The sequence below is a fragment of the Haemaphysalis longicornis genome, unplaced genomic scaffold (genome assembly GCF_048455015.1).
Source record: "Haemaphysalis longicornis isolate Haplotype H1 unplaced genomic scaffold, Haemaphysalis longicornis Haplotype H1 scaffold_12, whole genome shotgun sequence".
Taxonomy (NCBI): Eukaryota; Metazoa; Arthropoda; class Arachnida; order Ixodida; family Ixodidae; genus Haemaphysalis; species Haemaphysalis longicornis.
Window position 1 is genome coordinate 47,340,079 of NW_027526225.1, and position 20,457 is coordinate 47,360,535.

The following is a 20,457-nucleotide window of genomic DNA, read 5'->3' on the forward strand; positions in this document are numbered from 1 at the left end:
ACCTATGTTTCATACTCTTGGTTTAATATCACCGCTGCTTAGGGCATGCGCAAAAAGCTTATTAGGCACAAAATGCTTCTTTTCATGTTACAGGGGGTAACTGTCCTAGGCAATATTCCCCACCCTGCTTTTCGTCCACCAGCATTCTAATCTTCTTTTCGTCGCCTCAACAGCCTTGAAGTTAACTTCCTCTGTGATACCCTTGAATACTAGGGCTTGTGGAAGCCGAATATTTCCCTCGTGTAGATATGGAAGGGTACCCTCGGATTCTAACACTATGTGCCGCATAGTTTCTGTTTCTTTTCCGCAGACCACGTATACCCCATCATTTTGTGAGTACTTCCCCACAAATGACGCATAGAAAATTTTCGCCTTAAAAGGGCCAAGAAGACATTAGTTCAATTTGAAAAAGGTACCCTTTGGTAACTCCCTCAGCTTCATTCCAGCTACGGAAGACATTTTTTACCGAAGAAACACAAGCAGTATTTAAGAACTTTTAAATTTCCCGCTACAGTGACGTGTTATGGGTAGGAGTGACGTCATACGGGCCAGAACTGAAAATATAATTATCGTTTGTTGACTGCACATTAGATTTTAAGTGATGCGATCAGACGCAAAACTAGGAACCGAACTACAATCGTCCAGTCATGCGTCTCAGCTATTGGTTAGTTCGGCTGCAGCCAATCGCATGGACAAGATTTTATGAGAGCAAGGCTAAAACGGGGGCTAGTTGGTTATAGACGTTCTTGGACCGCGCTGTATTAAAACTTGAACAGATAAGGGAAGAGCACACGAAGACGGACTCGATGCGCGATGTTCCCTGCATTGTTCCCGCATTTCCCACATCGTTCCGTCTTACTATAGGCTCTTCTTCCCTTGTCTGCTTAAGTTTTAATACAGCGCGGTTCAAGAACAAGATTTCATGACGCCATAGAAAAGTTATCACAAGCGAAGATAGCGCTACAAAAAACAAGACACACGACAGAAAAATGGACAGGACGGGCGCTCTGTCCATTTGCCAGAAAGTTGCCAAACAGTCGCTAGTGCTTCACATTGTGTCTTTGATGTATAAATTATTTGTTGAAGTTTTCGATAAAGTTGGTACCATTGTTATCCGATCAAGCCAGTCTTTTAGTGAATCAAACTTGGTGTATTTTATCGTCTGAAAATTTTTGCCTGAATATTAATATGCAGAAAACTAAACTCATGATCAATAACCTCGGGACAGCACAGCAATTTGAGATAGGTGGTGAGGCAGTAGAAGTGGTTTGTATATCTACTTAGGCCAAGTTGTGACCCCGGATCACAACCATGATGCAGAGATAATTAGAAGGATCAGAATGGGGTGGAGTGCATTGGGCCGGCACTCTCAGAGAATGAATGGCACCCTACGATTGTTACTGAAGGAGAAAGTGTATAACAGCTGCATCTTACCGGTACTCACCTACGGGGCAAAAACTTGGAGGCTCACTAAGAGGGTTCAACTTAAATTGAGAACGACTCAGCGGGCAATGGAGCGGAAAATGATAGGTGTAACATTAAGGGACAGGAAGAGAGTGGAGTGGGTCAGGGAACAAACGCGTGTTAAGGACGTATTAGTAGAAATTAAGAGGTGGAAATTGGCCTAGGCAGGGCATGCATGTAATGCGAAGGTAAGATAACCGTTGGTCATTAAGGGTAACAGAGTGGATCCCTAGAGAAGGCAAGCGTAGCAGGGGACGGCAGAAAGTTCGATGGGCGGATGATATCAAGAAGTTTGCGGGGATAAATTGGTCGCAGTTAGCACAGGACCGGTGTAATCGGAGATTAATGGGAGAGGCCTCTGCGCTGCAATGAACGTAGATAGGCTGGTGATGACGGTGATGATTTTGTCGTCATGTCCCCTTTAAATAGACGCCACCTGTTCGGACCCCGGGGGCGCACAATTGCGTCGGATAATTGACCCTCCAGTTTCAATTCAAAATGACTTGCTCAAGAAGGGCACAACCACGTGTACACACACTAAATAGAAAGATAAGCACTAGACGGTGGCAGTCCAGCACTACAGACAGGCACAATAGCAATATCCTGCATGTTCTTCTCTCAGGCTTCTATCCTTACCATCGGTTTCACCTTTTCAATTACGCTTACCACCTGACCAAACACTCATGAAACGCTGTTAAAAAGTTTGAAACGCTGGCTTTATTAACACACGAATGCACAGGAAATGCCTTAGCTGCAGCCTGCCAGTCATTCGGAACAGCTGCTTCACTGAAATTGTTTTCGTACCTAATTAAAACGATTTCGCACAACATATCGGGGTGTCTGTGAAGAACGCGTGCCGTGCAGGAACGTCACTCCGACTGTGGATTTTTTCGTACCCTAACGTATACACCAAGGCACAGAAAATGTATTGATCGTTTTTGTCAGCACTTTCTATTACGTCGATCAATCCGGCTATTGAAATGATTGGACATCAATTTCAATTACATTAATTTGGAATACGACAATTCCAATATTGAAATCGAGATATAGACGGTTGACACCCCGCCGAAATACCGAACAAAATTAGAATTCAGAGCTACCGCTTTAATCTGTACATCGGTTCTACCTATATCACTAAATTATTTTGGGGACAGAATATGTTGCCAGACTTGCTGCCAGAATTTTTCAGATTAAGTAATGGAACCATGAGTACAAAATAGAACTTCGTTTCAAGAAAAAGACTTTGTCCGAATAACAAAGACAGTTATTTGATCGCAAACTCCGAAGATATGATGTATATATTGAAAACGTTATGTGAAGCAGTGACGACTCACCACATACTTTCCCGCACTTTTTCTATGACGTCACAGAATATTGTTTGTGCGATTGTCTGACGCCTATGCCACCGCCAAGAAACATCCTAGCCGGTTGTGGTTTTGTTTGTTTGTATAACTTGAACGCTAACGTGTAGGTAAATCAATAAAACTAAATTGCTGACACATATTACGTCACGCCTGCCCACATAACGTCACTGTAGAGCCAGATTTGAAAGGTGTTAAATATTTATTGCGTTTTTCACTCACAAAACATCTTTTGTGGTTGAAATGGAACTGGTGGTATTAACGGAACGCTAGTTCTTTTAATCTTACAGAAGTTGTATTTTTTCTTCATGAACGCTTCAGCAAGAAGCATAAGCGTTTTTAATTGAAATAATTGATTGAACTGTCTGTAGGGTTTAACGCGCCGACGCAACGCAGGCGATGAGGCGCGCCGCAGTGGAGGGCTCCGTATTAATTTTGAACACCTGGGGATCATTAACGTGCGCCGAAATCTCGTACACACGTGCGTTTTTGCTTTTCGCCTACATCAGAAAAGCGGCCGCCGCGGCCGGGAATCGAACCCGTGACCTCGTGCTCAGCAGCGCAACGCCTTAGCCACTGAGCCACCGCGGCGGGTCACAATCGCCCCTATGGAAAGGGGAGGCTGCAAAAATGCAGGAACTTTTTTTTGAAAGAAGTTGTATCAGTATAGAATGTAACTTCGGCAGGAAGTCTCTCATGCTACTTCACTTGACAAACAGTTGGTTGGTCACGTTACGCATCACTGTAGTTGATCGACGGAAAATGAAAACAGTGTCTGAAATGAATTTATGTGAACACAGTTTTAGAAGGAGCACGTTTTATATGACACGTACCTTTTCCCTGCGGTAGACCCGCTTAATGCACGACTCCAGTTCGTTCGTCTTGAGGAGGGCGTAGCCGCTCACCCAGTTCTCGAAGAAGGCTTTCTCGTTGACCACGGACCCTGAAGAGGGACACCACAAAGCGCATGCGCATAGAACACAAAAAAGTGAAGCACGGTGGCATTAAAGAATGAAAATAGGGAACTCCGTGATCCTAGGAGTGAAAATAGCGCGACGGACCGGACACAACAAAGAAGATACAAACACTTGCGCTGACTAGCGACCATCCGTGGCGCTGCTTTCATTTCTACGATCATGTACTACCAACCAGGCAAGGATCAACACTTTTAAAGCCCGGGAGGATTCCTTTGTTGAGATACAAATTCTTCCCCTCATTCGCTGGTTGTTTCCCAAAAGATGGTAGCAAAACGACGGGGCTATGGAGTACATAGCAGGCGACATAGAAAAAAGAGTGCAGCATAGGGCTAGTTGACAATCTGTCTTAAGAATAGCGCTCGTCCTGGGTGCCTCAGCTTTAGTCATTGTTTTTGCTGCGCTGTATTATTAAGACATAGAACACCCTTCGCGGATAGGGTAAGAACGCATTAGTTGGAAACCGTATTCTACTCGCAGTTATGTACGCAACTTTCTTGCATGCCATATCTGCTACTGCCGGTATACCGACAGAACAGCACGCGACGAAAGGGCACGCGACAGAAGAGCACCGCCATAACAGCACGGTGTCAAAGGAGCACGCGACAAAACAGCACGCGACAGAACAGCACAGCGTCAGAAGGGCACAGCGTCAAAAGCGCACAAGAGAGAAAAGCACAGCGACAGAATAGCACAGCGACAAAAGCGCACACGACAAAATAGCACGGCGACAAAACAGCACACGACAAAACAGCACACCGCAAGGGCACAGCACTGAAACAGTTTGGTGCGGTGGCGTAGCTAGGTGGTTCGCTTCGGTAGAATATTTCTTTTGCTTGAGCTGGCCCTTGTTGCCCTCTTTAGAAGAAATTTGTCATGGTGCTGAGTGTCGTGATAGCCACGTCTGACCAGCGGCCCAGCAGATGGTGCGCGATGTAGCCGTAATCAGGCGTGCATATGTGTCGGAACTCTGCCTGTCACCAACCTCTCTTACTCGCGGCGGTTCCTCGCGACAGGTGCGCCTTCCTAGAACACGGCCGGACTCAAAAACTGCCTTCCAGAGTGAGAAAGGAGCGTGGAGTCTGGCCGTGCCTGGACGTAGTTGCTGTGACAAGGAAAACCTCGGAGAGGGGTGGGAAGAACTTGCGAAAATATATAATTAGCGGATGTAACGGTTTAATAGTTATGATAGCGTAAATAGAAATAAATTGTAGTGCGGAATTTTTATAAATACAAAATAAATAAATAAATAAATAATACCAAAGAAATACAAAAGTAAAAAATATTACAAACAACTAAAGAAATAAAAATGTACTTTCAAACATCTACAACAAGGAATGAAATGAAAACCCAGAAAATAATGGCGGAAACACAAATAAAAAATAACAAGAAACAGGCCAACTGTGTACGCCATGCATTTGCATTTGCGCAAAAATGCATACTAAAATGAAGCGATGGCTTACTGACAGTTTTTGTTACAGAAGGCGATACACCACTTCAGCAAGATGCAACAAATTTAAACAAAGAGCCAACGTAAGGTTTTGTGGAATCATTTTGTCCGATGAGGTGTCCGGGACCATTTGTTCCGGGGCCATAAGATCCGGGACCATAAGTTTCATATAGGGACCATAACTTTTTACGGCAAGCAAATCAGCTAAGGCATTTGGGCGGTGTTCACTACGGTATAATGCATTCTTAATGATATTTGCTGAAAATAAAAGGCACTCTACCTTTACAAAGAAAGCAGCTTTACAAACATTCATTTGCCCCCAAAAATGCAGAAAATCTGATGAAAAGTTTTAAGTAAACTGCGTTGTCACGATTAACTGAATTTTCAAACACTGTTGCCCCAAGTTTTTTCTCCAGACAAGCCTGCGATATTGTCGTGGAGGAAGAACGGATCTTTTTGAAAGCACGTGGACGCATTGTACGTCCCCGCGCGCGCCCTGTAATACCCGTTTGTTGCTGTTGTGTCAGGGGGGAGAGGAAGGCCATTGTATAGTACCGCCCAGGGATGGCACTGCCCCTTTGTTCCTCTTGGGTGCAACAAAAGCCGACCCCCTACTCGTTTTCACTGAGAAGAGGGCGCAGTCTAGGTTACACGGACGGGGGCAAATGCTGACGTGTGTATTTGAGAGGAGGGATTTTGAACACGAGTGCAAATAGTGCGGTTGTTTTGAGAGGGGGTTTCTTAGACTGGCAAAGGGTGTTCGGGTTGTTTCCTTGTCCACCCACCGCAATGTCCATGCACCGAAATGTCCGCACCGAGACTTCCTGCACCGACATGTCCTCCTACACCGAAATGTTCGGATACCGGCTGGAGGGCCCCCTTCTTGCTTGTTTTTCCAGTCATTTTCGTCACTTTAATTAGCGGGCACGACATTCCCATGTTCGCCAGCTAAATCAGCGGCTGTGTTGATTTACTCGCGTCATATCATTCGCGTTCTTTTTTTTTGTTTTGTTTTGTTTTTTGTGGATTCCGTGACCCCCGATGGGGACACTGGGACTTGTTGCGGCTGCACCGACGATGTAGACGAGATTGAACTCTACGGCTCATTATATCATTATTGCTTGTGACATCACTCGTTTATTACAACTTTGTTTGCGTATACTGCATGGTGATAACTACTCTCTGGCAACCCGCCAGCTATCGGCTCAAGCCGGCTGGCCTCTCTGGTCAACGTCTTCGTCTACACTCCCATTTTCCCACCTCATCAGGTTTTTCCCCTCGAAAAGATGACGACCCACTCCAATGCAATGACGACCGTCACTGGCCCACGGGACGCCCGGAACTCTTTTCTTGGAATTTGGGTTCGTCGACCTTTCCCCCGCGAGCCGAGGCACGCACGTGAAGTTGGCGAGTCTAAAGTGTCCTGTACAATAGCGTCTCAATTATTTCCCTCGGGCTCTTCAGCCGCCACCTACACCCCCTCCTCCCCCCTCTCAACTGCGGCATTCCTGGCAGAAAAAACCTACAGAGACTTTCGCAGGTACTACGAAAGCATACGCACAGACTTAGCCAAAACAAGCTGACACATTTCATCTTTATAACAGCGTGACTGGAGGCAGTTATGAAGTTTTGAACGCCCAAGAATAGATAGAACAAACTTACAAAAATTACTTAACCAAATAAAAAGTATGCATCTTATAGATCTTCTAAAATTAACAAAGACTGAAATAGAAAATCCCGGAAAATAACAATGAAAACAGGATTGAAATCGCGAAATTATAATTGCGCGTGTTTTTTGAAACAATGTCTTCTGCGAATATTTAATAAGGATCGCTCGTCGATCCTTTTACATTGGTTGAACTTTCTTTTAAACGATATTTCAACACGCACTCACTTCAATTACGCAGGCCGTGGCGCTATATTACACAGCTGTTGTCGCAGGTTGTTCAAATCTTTGCTCAAAAAAAAGGCAATAAGTCGTTACAAAAAACCAGTGACAAAAAAATACGATGATACTGTCACTGATTTGGTCTGTAAGTTAAGTCCCTAGAAAAATAAACACAGAGCAAAATTGGCTTAAAGCTTTAAATATGTCGGCTCATATTCCACAAATAAATGTACATTTTTGGAAAGGCCGCATAACCATCCGCTGGCCTAAAATAACGCAGAATTGCGAGCAAGATCATCTCTAATAAATAGTTCAGAATGGCGTGCTTTCTCCATCGAATTATGCTCCAAGCCACTCTAACATCTGAATAAATCGAATTTAAAGAAACGAATCGTAAGCGCCCACTTTCTGCATTTAAACCAGAGAAAGCTTGGTGTTTCAGCCGTCTTCCTCATTAAATGACTTTGATTATTTTTTTGTTTCCTGGAGCCGTGTTTGCATGTAGCATTTGAAAGGCAGCAACTGAAACAAGGCATAGATTTTTGCCATGTTAAAAAAATGCATGCAACTATCCCGCAGAAGCCCAAAGAGCTAAGCCCTTCATAGTTATAACTTTGTTTTGAAAGAAATAGATGAGCGGCATGGATACCTACAGTGTACAACAAATTAGGAACACAAGATTGCTGTCGAAATGCCAACTCTAAATGCAGTAAGCGTGAATATAATACAACAACCTCGCTTATCTTTTGTCCATCCACGCAAAAGACGCTTTTCTAGATTTGTACGATGTAATTCTGAAACGTCTTGACAGAATCCCCCTTCTACGAAACGCCGTTCGCTAAGAAAGGCATTATATGGTGACAGTTTATTTCAGCGCGTTAACTGATTGTAGGCTTACTGTTTAAAGCCACCGCTATGGTTTTATGCACACGGTGGAAGGGTTTTGCATTGAATATCAGCTGTGCAAGAATAATTTGCGTTGAATTGAATAACTACATTGCTTCCCGCAGTGTCTGCGTATATACTGTTTAGTTTGCAACCTGCTACACTGAATGCCATTTATGGAAGGTTGGAGCCAATGATCTGACTCTGTTTTATTCGCAATCGCTGTCCTGTACGTTAAGCCAATCATCGGTCTCCACTTCATCGTACTAGGTTATGTGTATTTGCTCGATGTTTTTAGATGCGACGCTCAGAGCATCTCTTGTCGGTGCCCCTGTCCTTCCTGCGTGCGTCCGTGCTTGTCCGCAGCATTTCCACTCTCCCCCTCTCCTCTCCGATAGCGAACACTCTCTCGCGAGGGACATTGGATTGGATTCGATTGGCTTGGCTTGGCTTGGATTAGATTGGATTGGATTAAAGTGGATTGTGTTGGATTGTGTTGCGTCATAGCGGCGGCAGACGCACTGGCGCGGCGCGTGCCCAGGTGAGAGCGAACACACTCTCTCAACATCTGCGGGTGTGCGGCCCAGCGCGCTCTCACTCCGCCGGTGGGCGGCGCTGCGCGCGGTGCTGCGCATGTTTACTACTCTCGCTCTCCGCGGTCTCCTCTCCTTCGGGAACCGGTGTGCCGCTCCCCGGCGGCCTTTCGGTCGACGGTTCCCTCCGCTTGCGCTTGAACCCCCCTCAGCGTCGCATCACACCAGGGTTCCCGCGAGGGGAGGTGGGCATAATTTTTTTTTAGGGGCTCGGGCTTTCTGCGTCTCCTGTCATTGTCGTCATTGTAGTCACGGTGCTAAAACACCGGAACACTCGTTTTCCAACGACTTGCGCTAGAAAGTGACATCACCATGGGAAAAAACGCGTACTAAAAGAACCCACCGGGACACTCGTTTTCCAACGCCTCTCACTAGAACGCTTCCTGCTTCAAAGAAACGAGACTTTTTCAGCAAAGCTGTATACCTCTAGGTTCTACCCCCCAAAGGATTCATCTCCATGGGAAAAAACGCCAAGCCACCAAGAATACTGTTATACACTGCATGCTTTGCCCCTCCCCAGGTTTCACGTGAGTGGAGATGGTACGGGATCTTTTCTTCTTTCGCAAACACTGTTCGCTAATATGTTCAAACTTTGTGTGGTGGTTGGTATAACTTCTTATCCTCGTATCTAGCGAATTTGAATTTTCCAATCTTTTACAAGGTACACATTCGAGGGAACATCGTATTGTTTATAGTGTAAATATTTCGACACTGTAGGTTTACGCAGTGTAAGCCATGCCATGTATTGAATCCTTGGTGCAAGTCAAGCTATGTTTAACAATTTTTTGCCTAGGAACCCACCTAGGTCTTTTAGAAAATAGGTAGGTAGCTGGGTTAACTGGTTTATTCAGAGGAAGGGTTGGAAGCCAGTAAACACCGGCTACTCCATTTCGCTGAACGAAGGGCCATAGATCCAATTAAAGATATCACAAGTACACGATATCGTCCACAAGGTTCCCGAGGTTTAGTTGGTCCTTCTGTGTTCGTATTCAGGAATTCGCGGTGAAAGGCTTAAACTATCCGTTATTAGTTTGAAGGGATACCTGTTGAGTTAAAGAATGCATTGAAAGCACGGGCAACCTTATTTTGACGTCCAGCGTCAGGCCATATACCTAATAGTTTCTGGACCCACCATAATATGGTTAGCTACTGCTATTGTTTGTAGTACAGTTCACGTTTTAGCCTGGAGTATATTGGGCAGTCTAAAATAACACGCTGGAAATATCTTCCTTGTGCTCTCCGCATGCGCAGGATGGTGAATTTTCAGTCATTTTCACAGCAGAACTGGTTAGCCGAGCTTTGGCCGTCGTCTTACCAAAAAGCCTCGAAGCCTGAGAAATAACTGGTTCGGGAGGGCATGAAACCATAAACCAGAAACGCCATGAAACCGGAAACCTAACACTGTGCCACCCCAAAGGCCCCAGGGTGGCACGGTTGTAGCGGCGGCAGTGAACAACACAATAACAATAATTTGAAAGAAATAAATCCCGGGCCATCTCCACTAACGTGAAACCTGAGCTGGGGCGATGCATGCAGTGGAAAAGTGTATTTTGGCGCCTTGGCGTTTTTCCAACGGAGATAAAACCACTGGGGGCAGAGGTATACAGCTTTGCTGTAAAAGTCTCTTGTCTTTGAAGCACGAAGCTTTCTTGCGCGAGGCGTAAACTAGTGTACCGGTGTTGTTTTAATAATCGTTACGAAGCACTCCAGCGCGAGGGGTAAACGAGTGTCCCGGTTTTTTTATTACGCGTTACGTTCTCGCGCGAGGCGTAAACGACTTTTCCTGTTTTTTAGCACCATGACTACGTGAGCCGACGATTACGACGACGAAGATGACGACAGGAGACGCCAACATCCCCAGCCCCTAAGGGGCCCCTGCCCGCGGTCGGTATCGAACCTGGGATCTTTGCGTTATGGATATTGACTGAGCGTCGCATCCTGGGCGCACCGCATTTCCTTTGGGTTCGTAGCGCGGGCGTTGACTTTAGCCTCGGCCGCCAGTTCTAGCGCGGGCGGCCCGGCCCACTTTGGGAAAGATGTGGAAGCCTGCGGACGTAATGATCCGGGCCTGCCAGTCTTGGAGAAGTTTCAGCGGCAAGTTCGGAAATAAATGTGAGATGCAACAGACTGGTCTCCAACGAAGAGAGGGGGCCGCTATCTCTGCTTTTTTTCTTGCAGTGCACGCTGCGCCATTTTTTAAACGAAAAAATGTGTAGGCAACGCCGAGTCGCATAAGGTGGAAGAGAGGTACCACATATTGTGGCACCTCTACATTCAATCGGAACTGCAGGGCTGGAAAATATTTAATAGAATCGAAAGAACTGTGATACGCAGAAACTTCCAAAAATTTTTGTAAGGGGTTCTCAAGGCAATAGCTTGTTATTATTATTATTATTTTGAATATTATTATACTCTGATATTAACCCCCCAAAATTGAAGGGCTACTTCAAAACGATTAGTGCCAGGGATTGTTTCTATAAACCTTGATGTTGAAAAGGAAACAAAAGCCATTTTGAGTTTCATATAGCCCAACCTTTCATCTTTTCTTTTTGAATTTTTTGGTTCTATACAAGAAAGAGCAGCGGAACGTGAAGAGAAACTCCTACAGAGCATCTTGCGCCCTCTATAATGTTTGTATACGCTTTAAAATCTAAACAATTGCCCAGTTAGGCATTCCATAAAATTCGTGCCCTTCTGTCGCTGTGCTGTTTTGACGCTGTGCTGTTTTGGCGATGTGCTCTTCCGCCGCGTGCGCTTTTGACGCCGTGCTGTTTTGTCGCGTGCTATTTCGTCGCGTGCCCTTTTGACGCCGCGCTCTTATGTCGGTGCTCTTCTGTCGCGTGCCCTTTCGTCGTGCGCTGTTTTGACGGCGCCCCGCTACTGCCACAGCCTTCGCAAAGAGTGTAGCCAAGACTGCAGCCACGGTCATGCTCTTAGTTCTCTCACCCATTTGTTAATAAAGACAATAGTCTTTCTTTGATTACTTAAACACTAAAATTTTGGTCCGTCCGTCCGTCCGTCCGTCCGTCCGTCCGTCCGTCCGCCCGCCCGCCCGCCCGCCCGCCTGCCTGCCTGCCTGCCTGCCTGCCTGCCCGCCCGCACGCCCGCACGCCCGCCCGTCCGTCCGTCCGTCCGTCTGTCCGTCTGTCCGTCTGTCGGTCCGTCCGTCCGTCCGTCCGTCGGTCTGTGTCTGTCTGTCTCTCTGTCCGTCCGTCCGTCCGTCCGTCCGTCCGTCCGTCCGTCCGTCTGTATGTCCGCTCGTTCCTCGATTCAGCCACCCGGTCAAAATTAACAGTTCTTGAAAGAAGCGTTTGTATAGGCAAAACACAAGCTAACTAATCTGGTAGCGAACTTCATTTCCAAATCGCAAATAAACGTGTTTTCTTTCGTTAAGTCCTTGGACAGTAGCCATCTTCGTTGGACATCCTTCTTCGGAAATTGGAAGGGCAGCAATTTCTTTTTGCTACGTTAGCACACGTGCTGTGCGATTATATGCGATGATAAGCGGCTGTTGATGTACCGTGAGGTTGTCTGGTGGTAGACTGTAACATCGGCTTTGTCATGTAGGGGGCGCTCACTCCACATAGATATGTGTTTTCCTCAGTAAATGTTCAGTTACTAGGAGCGCTTTGTCCATTGTACCTGCAGGTCTTCGTCTTTGCAGCGCTTTATCTCCCATTAATCCGTGCTCAATGTTCCTAGTCGCCGGTTCCTCTAACCTACTCTTTTCAGTTTTATTCTGTCTCTCTTTCGGGAATGTATTATAGATTTTCATACACCGAGGCTCGCTGGATGCGCACTCGCCAACGGATGCTTACCTATGGGGTCGTACAGCTTAACGATGGCTCGCATGATGTTGAAGGCGATCTTCACTTTTCGGAACACGCTGTAAGAACACAACGCGCGATTACGCTCGAGGCTAATTTAAAACACGTTGTGCCGACATTGATGACCTTCACTGCAGTTTAAAAAGTTAGGCCTAGTATTATTAATCTGTTTTTTTTTTTCTTCTGGCGTCACAGCTTCAGTTGCCCGTTCAGAAACCTTTGACTTGCCGCCACTTAGGGTAGGTCATATGTACAAGAGTTTGTTTTGCTAAGGACGAGGAATGATCATGTTTTAACTACTGTATTTTGATAACTATTAGCAAGTTGAGGATTCCAAGGGCCATGAATGCAAAATACAACTTTGGTTCATTGAAAAAGAGTGCTTTGGTCCCGGTAACAATGGTACAAATTTTTGAAAACTCAACATGAATTAGAAGTCAAGGATGTGACGGAAACCGTCTGGTCGGAATGCATTCCTTCAAACAACTAACTTGTGGTTGGCGTCCTTGTCCTTCTTCTTCAAGAATTATCTAGATACTAAAGAAAAGGATGAAGCAGTGGAAACTCCCCTGCACGTTCTGGAGAGGTGTCCAAGACGTCACAGAACGTTGTTTGTGCAATTGGCGATGGCCGAGCATATTCATCACCGAGAAACATGATTGTGGGCTGGTTTTAGGGACCCTAGGGATCACTAGAATGATAACGGGCAGTTAGTGCACTGATAACCATGTTTTAGTGGGGGTTTTCTTGTTGCATCAATGCTGCTGATACGGCGTGACTATTGAGATGGCGTAGCGCAAAATGGGAAAGTTTTGAAATAGTTCTTGAATTTTCCAGGTTAACGAAACGTCCCTCCTGGCTGTAATAGAGCTTATTGAGTTACCAAAGGCTAGTCCTTTCAGAATAAAAGGATTGTATACAACCCTTTCCAGTCTATCCTCACCACCGCTATGCCTCCCAATACCTCTCAGGATGACCCTCCATTTGAAGCGCCAAATTTTCTCACATCCCTTGGCTTATTCCGCCTATTGGTCTCTCAAGATTGAAGTAGACCCGGTCGTGAGAATTCTGAGATATGGTCATCACCTTAGTGTGGCCTCCGCTGTCTGAAGGAACTCCTGTGTGGCCTTCATGGAAACGTCACTTCTTCAACTGGGCTATTCCTCCATTCCCCTCCTCCCCTCTACCCATTTTTTTTCCCGCAAGGCCTTCTCCCGATTAGTAAAAGACTACTCACTCACTCACTGCCGATCAAACCGTTTATTCTCTCACGCTGAAATTTTGCGGGAAGGTTCCATATTGTGGTTTATTTTGTGCGACACCAATAACGTCGACAACACTTACCCGGATGTTGAGAAAACGAATAAAAACGACGTCTGCCCACGGAAAAGCCGGCGGCTGTATTTGACACAATTACTAACTTTGGTAGGATTTTCCAGAACCAAACATACGATATAGTTCGCTTAATGGTCGAACATTTTATGACAGCCCGTAACCACTGTATAGCGGCTGTGTGTGGTAATCCTAAACGAAAGACGGAAAGAAAGTTTTAAATCTGCCGCCTCCTTTCTCTGCGTCCTCCCGGGAACAGCCGGCATTGCGTGTTTTGTTCTGAGTACTCCAGATGCCGCCTCTGTTTCATTTTCATAGACAAAAAGTTTTTTTTTTTTTTTGAAGCCATCGTATATGTTCGGTTACCACTCTTGGTGTTAAACGATACAGACGACAAAATGCGACATTTGTGAAAAGTGTGAACGGTAGCTGCGGATAAGTTTCTTCAAGGAAAGTTCTTAAGAACAGGACTTGTTCTATCATGTCCGTCGACGCACCAACACTCCACATCCTCGAAATCACGACATCGATTTTCATGAAGCGATAGGCCATTATTGCATACAGAGTGGCCCTGTGAGGTTAGTGCAGCCCGGGGTCGAATCCTCATCCCGAGGAGAGCCTTAACATCACGCACGCGAAATTTGGGCTCAAAAGACACTCATTTGTTTGACGAGTACCTCATCCCTTCACTTCCCATTCCCCATTCCCGGCCTCCTCGCCTCTTCTTTCCTCTAGCAAAGACTTGAATCAATCAACCATTCAATCAAGAACGCTCATTCATTGTTGTGATAGCCGGTATCTCCACATGGTCACTTTTGTTTTGCGTGCAGGTATAGTCAACCTCTTCAGTTGCAGTCACATCGGAGGTCTCTGGCGGCAGCACTCGTGGAAAACGTACGCTGCCGCACTGACCACAGCCAGTGCACACGGAGCTTTGTGCGGAACCTTGAAGAAGTTGAAATTCAAATTTTGGCAGCTGTAACGCGCAGAAGCTACAACTGGGCTATAAGGCACACCGTAGCCAAAAGATCCGGGTTGATTTTCACCACCTGCGATCTTTAACGTGCACCAGAATCTCTACAACCAGCTGTTTGTAACCTGCGTATTCGCGCTCAGCAGCCTTGGCCTCTGAGGCAACGCGGCGGATAGAATGAAAAAAAATTACATTAGCTCCACCCAATCACTGCCTGTTTACGATAACGCCATCCGCATACCCGTTGCTGTGATCCCGTCGCTCCCTATCTAAATCTCCCCACGAAGGGGATCATACCCTCTCGAAGTAAAGCGAAAAGGTTTCATAATAGCCAGCCTCCTGCACCGAAAGCGCTCCGTGAGACCTCTAAACACGGTTTAAAGGGGCCATAAATACTACCCCATTCAATTTGAAACAGCAACCTTCGTTAACTCACTGAGCTCCATTCCAGCCACGAGAGATGTTTTCAGCAAAAAAAAAAAAAAACGCATGAAATAATTAAACACTTTCAAATTTCGCTCTGTAGTGTCTTAATAGGGACAGCAGTGATGTAATATGGAGGAGAACTTTTTGCTAGGCGTGTTGGTTTTGGTTTTGATGTAATATGAGCCCGAACTGGAAACATCAGTGACCTAACCGGCGCGTGCGTCAGTGCGAAACTGATAGGATCAGAGGAACTGGAGGCCCCGCTACAATAGCCCTGTCATGCTTCTCGGTGGGGGCTTAGGTCAGGAGCCGCCAATCGCACAAGCCAGGTTCTGTGACCTCATAACAATCACCAGAAAGTAGCTGGGGGGTCGCCAATGTCTCCGATGTCTTTTTCTAATATCCAGATTGTTTGCCATAAAATTGTTATCATTGTTATGGAGATAAGGCAGTCTTCTTGGCAAACCAATTTTTTGTTTTGTGTTGGTGGCCCCTTTAAAATTTTTCTGCGGATAGTTCTTCCACCGTATACTTCATTCTGTGACATACGTTCATCTCTTATGAGGTCAGCCCTTGCCCCCGTCGAACAGCCACCAGCGGCGTGTTATAAACTGCACAAACGAATCTAAATTACGGCCACTTACTTGAGCTCCAAATCGGAGATGTCATAGTTGTAGAGGATGCTGAACGGTATAACTGTGGGAAGGACACAAATAAAGAGAACACGGAAAAACGACATGAATAAAGGGGTGAGGAACGCGCAGCATTGAAAATTTTCCCTCAAACAAACAAGCAAACAAACGAAGGAACGAACGAATAAACGAACGAACGAACAAACGAAAGACAAGTGAGCAAGCAGGCACACAAACGAATAAATAAACAAACAAAGGTACGAACAAATAAACGTATGAACGAGCAAACAATGTGAGCAAGCAACACACAAAGAAACGAAAGAACGAACAAGCAAACAAACAACCAAGCCAACAAGCAAGCAAGCAAACAAGCCTGCAAGAAAACAAACAAGCAAACGAAGGAAGGAACAAGCAAAAAAGTGAGCAAGCAAGCACACACAAAACAAAAACAAATAAACTAACGAACAAGCAAGCAAACAACAAACAAACAAAAGAACGAACGAATAAACGCACGAAAGAGCAAACAATGTGAGCAAGCAAGCACACAAAGAAACAAAAGAACGAACAAAAACAAACAACCAAACCAACAAGCACGAAAGCAAACAAGCAAGGAAGAAAACAAACAAGCAAGCAAACGAAGGAAGGAACAAACAAAAAGTGAGCAAGCAAGCACACACACAAACAAAAACAAATAAACGAACGATCAAGCAAGCAAGCAAGCAAACCAACCAACAAACAAAGGAACGAAAGAACGAACAAACGAACGAACGAATGAACGAACGAACGAACAAACAAACGCAACAGGATAACAGCCTGAGTTCCTCCCGAACCGAGGGTACCGCTGTACAACACCGTATGGTAGAAGTACAGCAAGATGCTCGCAAATGCATTATCTGCACTTTTAAAGACGATAGTCTTTCTTGGGCTCCTTAACCCCAGAAATTTTTGTTTGTCTGTCTGTATGTATGTCTGTATGTCTGTCCGTCTGTCTGTCTGTGACTCGATTCAGCCACCCGGCCAAAGCAAAACAGTGCCTGCCCATTAGTCTTATATAGTCACAGCTAAATCTACCTGTCTATGTCCGGTGTAAGGTTCATACTTGTCAACATTGTTGAAGAAGAACAAGACATTACGCAAATATGAGACAGCAAATCAATACAGAAGTGATATTTGCAGTGTTCCTTTATAAAAAAATCAAACATGCTTGCTTTTGCGAAATCAAATACTTCATCAACTGCAGAAAAAGAATTCACTTCGCCGTCGCCTACTGTCGCCCGCGCCACTATAGCTTCTTGCGCCATTTTAAGCATAGAGTTTCTTACGATACAACTAGAGGGGAAACTGGCGCTGCGATCGTACGCCTCAATGGGCGTGATGGGTAGTTGTGGATTCGGATTTGCGCTTGATGGCTCGTGGAACTTACTGTGGATTTTAGGCAGTTTCGTTTTCGTTTTGGATTTGCATGAACGCATTTGCCTAGGCGGTGTGTTGGGTGGAGTGATCAAAAATACGTTTCTTCTTAAACTGCATGCCTCGCGTGCACTGACGCCGCCCTGAGTGAAATGTTTTACAACCTGAGTTGCGAATTGGGTGGGTTATCAATGCATTGCCGCACAGCGAGCATGAAAACACAAATGACGGCGCTCTGCGCAGCGAAGTTGTCTGCTAATTAGGAGTTGCAGCGCTGCTCATTCGGCAGAGCAATGTATTGTAAAAGCTGACGCCGGTTGCGAATCGCTTGGAACAGCCACACCTTTCGTGCGAACGCCGGCTCCTACGGCGTAGAACAGCAGCAGAGTTACTGGATATTGAGTAACTCTGGAACAGCAGTACCGGCGGCTGATAGGAACGCAGCTTGATGGATGTCACTAATTCACGCATGAATAACTTCTCCAAAGGTCATCTGTTTCTTTTTTCTTATGAGCACAAAACTTCTCTTACTATTACAAACCACCAGCGCCGAAACTTTTACAAGTAGTTTTTACAGAAGTCCGCGTCCTGCTGTAGTTGGCGGAAAATGGCAAACCTGCTCCACAAACCTTCTCGACTCCGCGTCTGCTTTTTATTTAAACGCGGCGTTTTATTTCGCACAAAACCATTTTTTCGTCACTAACTTTTTTGTTCGCCATGTAATTTGTAAACGGAGAACCGGGCAATAAGAGCTTTTTTGTCAGAAAACACAATTTGCGCAGCCATAAGCCCGTTTTGATCCTACGCAATCCGGTTCCAAAACTACCCATCATTCCCACTGAAGCGTAAGCGCCGCTGCCATGTTCGCGTTGACACTAGCGCCAGTTTCCCCTCTAGTTATTTGTATGAAACTCTATGATTTTAAGAAATCAACCGGCAACAGTTACGCAAGGTTCCACTAGATAGGTTCCACGTTCTGCTTGCAACGCACGTGGAGTAGGGAAACGCGGTTCTATAAACGTTGAAGTAGGGCGCCTCGATTAACGCGCGTCTCCGCCGTACAGCAGCGTTCGCATCGAGACACCCGGTTTGGAGCAGTGGAACGCGGGAAATTTAAAATGATTTAAGCAAACCTTTGGCGTCTTTACCTTGGGAGGAGCGCGACGCAAGAGGAACAACATGAGAGGTGAGCGGCAAAGCGAAGGGAGGCATTTACTTCGCAATAGCCGATAAAGACTATCGTCTTTTTACGACATTTGCAACGAAAGGAGCAGATACGCGGCCAATTTTTTTCCATGACACAAACCCATGTTCAAAACACGATATACCTTCTACGTAACTTGTCCTGAATGCTTGTGGTTCCCGCGGTTGTTGGAGGCGCTACAGTGGTCGTACAAGCCGCCATCACATGCAGTTATGTATGATCAGCGACGTTGTTCGCCAGATGTAAACACTTGTTGCCATGCTCGAAAATTTTAGGAAATTCAAGCCGGTGACTCCTGGAAGTTTTAGATCTTGCGCTCTAGTATATTTATTGCCTGAGGCGACCTCAAACGTCTCTTCCCCGCGATGCGTATCCCGTCTAGCTTAATTCTAATTTTTGCTTGTCCTTGTGTTATTCTCTAGATATAATCTCTGTAGAGATGGAATCTCTAGATGTAATCTCTAGATGTAATCTGTAGAGATGCCATATAATCTCTACACACCGGAATAAACACTGCGAAGAAAATACTATAGACAACTGCATATTTCAGTGAACAACGACATTGATACAAGCACAAAGTAAAAGAAACTAGAGAGAATAAGTATTGAGAGAATAAGACAATATGTAGGAGAAATGTTTAGTGCCGTGTTGGGTAATAAACAGAGTCGTGGTGAGGAAGACGTGAAGGCGAAGGTTACTCACAACAAGCCTTTGGAATCTTTTAATAGCCCTTGTCTTGTCAGTATCAGTAAAAAAAAAGACTGTACTGCCACTATTGATAACTGCTTCCAGCAGCGGCAGCCGAGAATTGCTTAAATTTTCATGCAGCGGTAAAGGTGTTCTCAAGACTCGTAAAGCGGAGGAGATTGATGTTTTTATCTCGTCAATCATTTTTGTAATAACGGTGTAGCAAAAGAAGTTAAGAAATAAAACGAAGCCGAGGAGGAAGATATCATCAACGCCAATTTTTTAACAAACTCATAATCTCAATGCTTGAGGACCCTGTTTTTCTGAGTGAGGCCATAGGCTGCAAGGCGTCCCTATGTCCCCGCCAAAGATTATTGTTCACAAAAAGTTTTAATTTAGAGACCCGCCCTCACAATTCGCTGCAAAATTTGCAGTTAAAAACATTACCCCAACATTCACCAGAAACCAGACATCTTTAATAAATCCACGTAACTTTTCGGGATTCCTGAACCGGCGGGTACTTATTTTAAGTTTACGGTAGCTTGTTCAGCATTGTGCATGGTGGGTGCCTAATTTTCAATCAGCTTGGTGGAGCTTCTTGGTATTTCTCCTTTTTAAAAAATGGAATATTGCAAGGCATCTTCTATGCAACCCGTTCTTTAAAAAGAAAGGAGTAATTATGCGAGTCTTAAGGACGAAGCGAACTTGGGACGAATTCCTTTCGACGTATGTTTGTGAAATATTTGCAGAACCAAAATGAACAGAACTAAACGTTGGTTATTGACGCTTACTTATACATGTGGAAAATACATGTGAAGCGCACAGCACTGACACATTAATAGGCAGGAACACCAAGTGCAATTGCCACGCGCGCGGTGGTAATTCCCTGAGCTTGGGTTTAGTCAGAACGTGGGAATTCTTACTGAGCCTATTGGTGTCGTAAGCGTAGCTGGCTTCAGGGTGCAGGAGGCGAGGCGTGTGCCTGCGAGAAAGGCCGGCGCATAGGAGCGATACATAATAAACAAAGAAAAGTAGCTGTGAAACAAAAAGCTAGCGAAACTTTCTTTCAAAACTGCGACACAATGTTGTCTATCCCTCTAGACCATGAAAGAAATGTAGCGTACACAGTGTGGATACTACAGGCACACACTAAGGCAAACCCACGCCTTTATTACACGAAGCCGTGTGCAAAAACGTATGGCGAAACACGGCAAACCACATCTTCAACGAAAAACGGCAAGCGTTGTAACTTCAAAGTATTACCCTAGCTAACGCCACCCTTTAAACAAACGCTGGCAGACACTCACCAAAAATAAGCAAACAATAAAGTATTCGGTTATGCCGTTCGACC

The 20,457-nt window shown here is 45.3% G+C and overlaps 1 protein-coding gene across 1 annotated transcript in view; it reads right to left on the reverse strand.

The window, feature by feature from the left end:
• Positions 1-20,457, reverse strand: part of LOC144161944 (uncharacterized) — a 106,422-nt gene that overhangs the window by 37,217 nt on the left and 48,748 nt on the right. Inside the window, exons 9-12 of the mRNA XM_077692500.1 lie at positions 20,030-20,088; positions 15,818-15,869; positions 12,434-12,501; positions 3,659-3,768 (exon numbers count right to left, since the gene is read on the reverse strand). Of these exons, the coding sequence (XP_077548626.1) occupies positions 3,659-3,768; positions 12,434-12,501; positions 15,818-15,869; positions 20,030-20,088 (289 nt within the window). The remainder of the gene's footprint in view (positions 1-3,658; positions 3,769-12,433; positions 12,502-15,817; positions 15,870-20,029; positions 20,089-20,457) is intronic.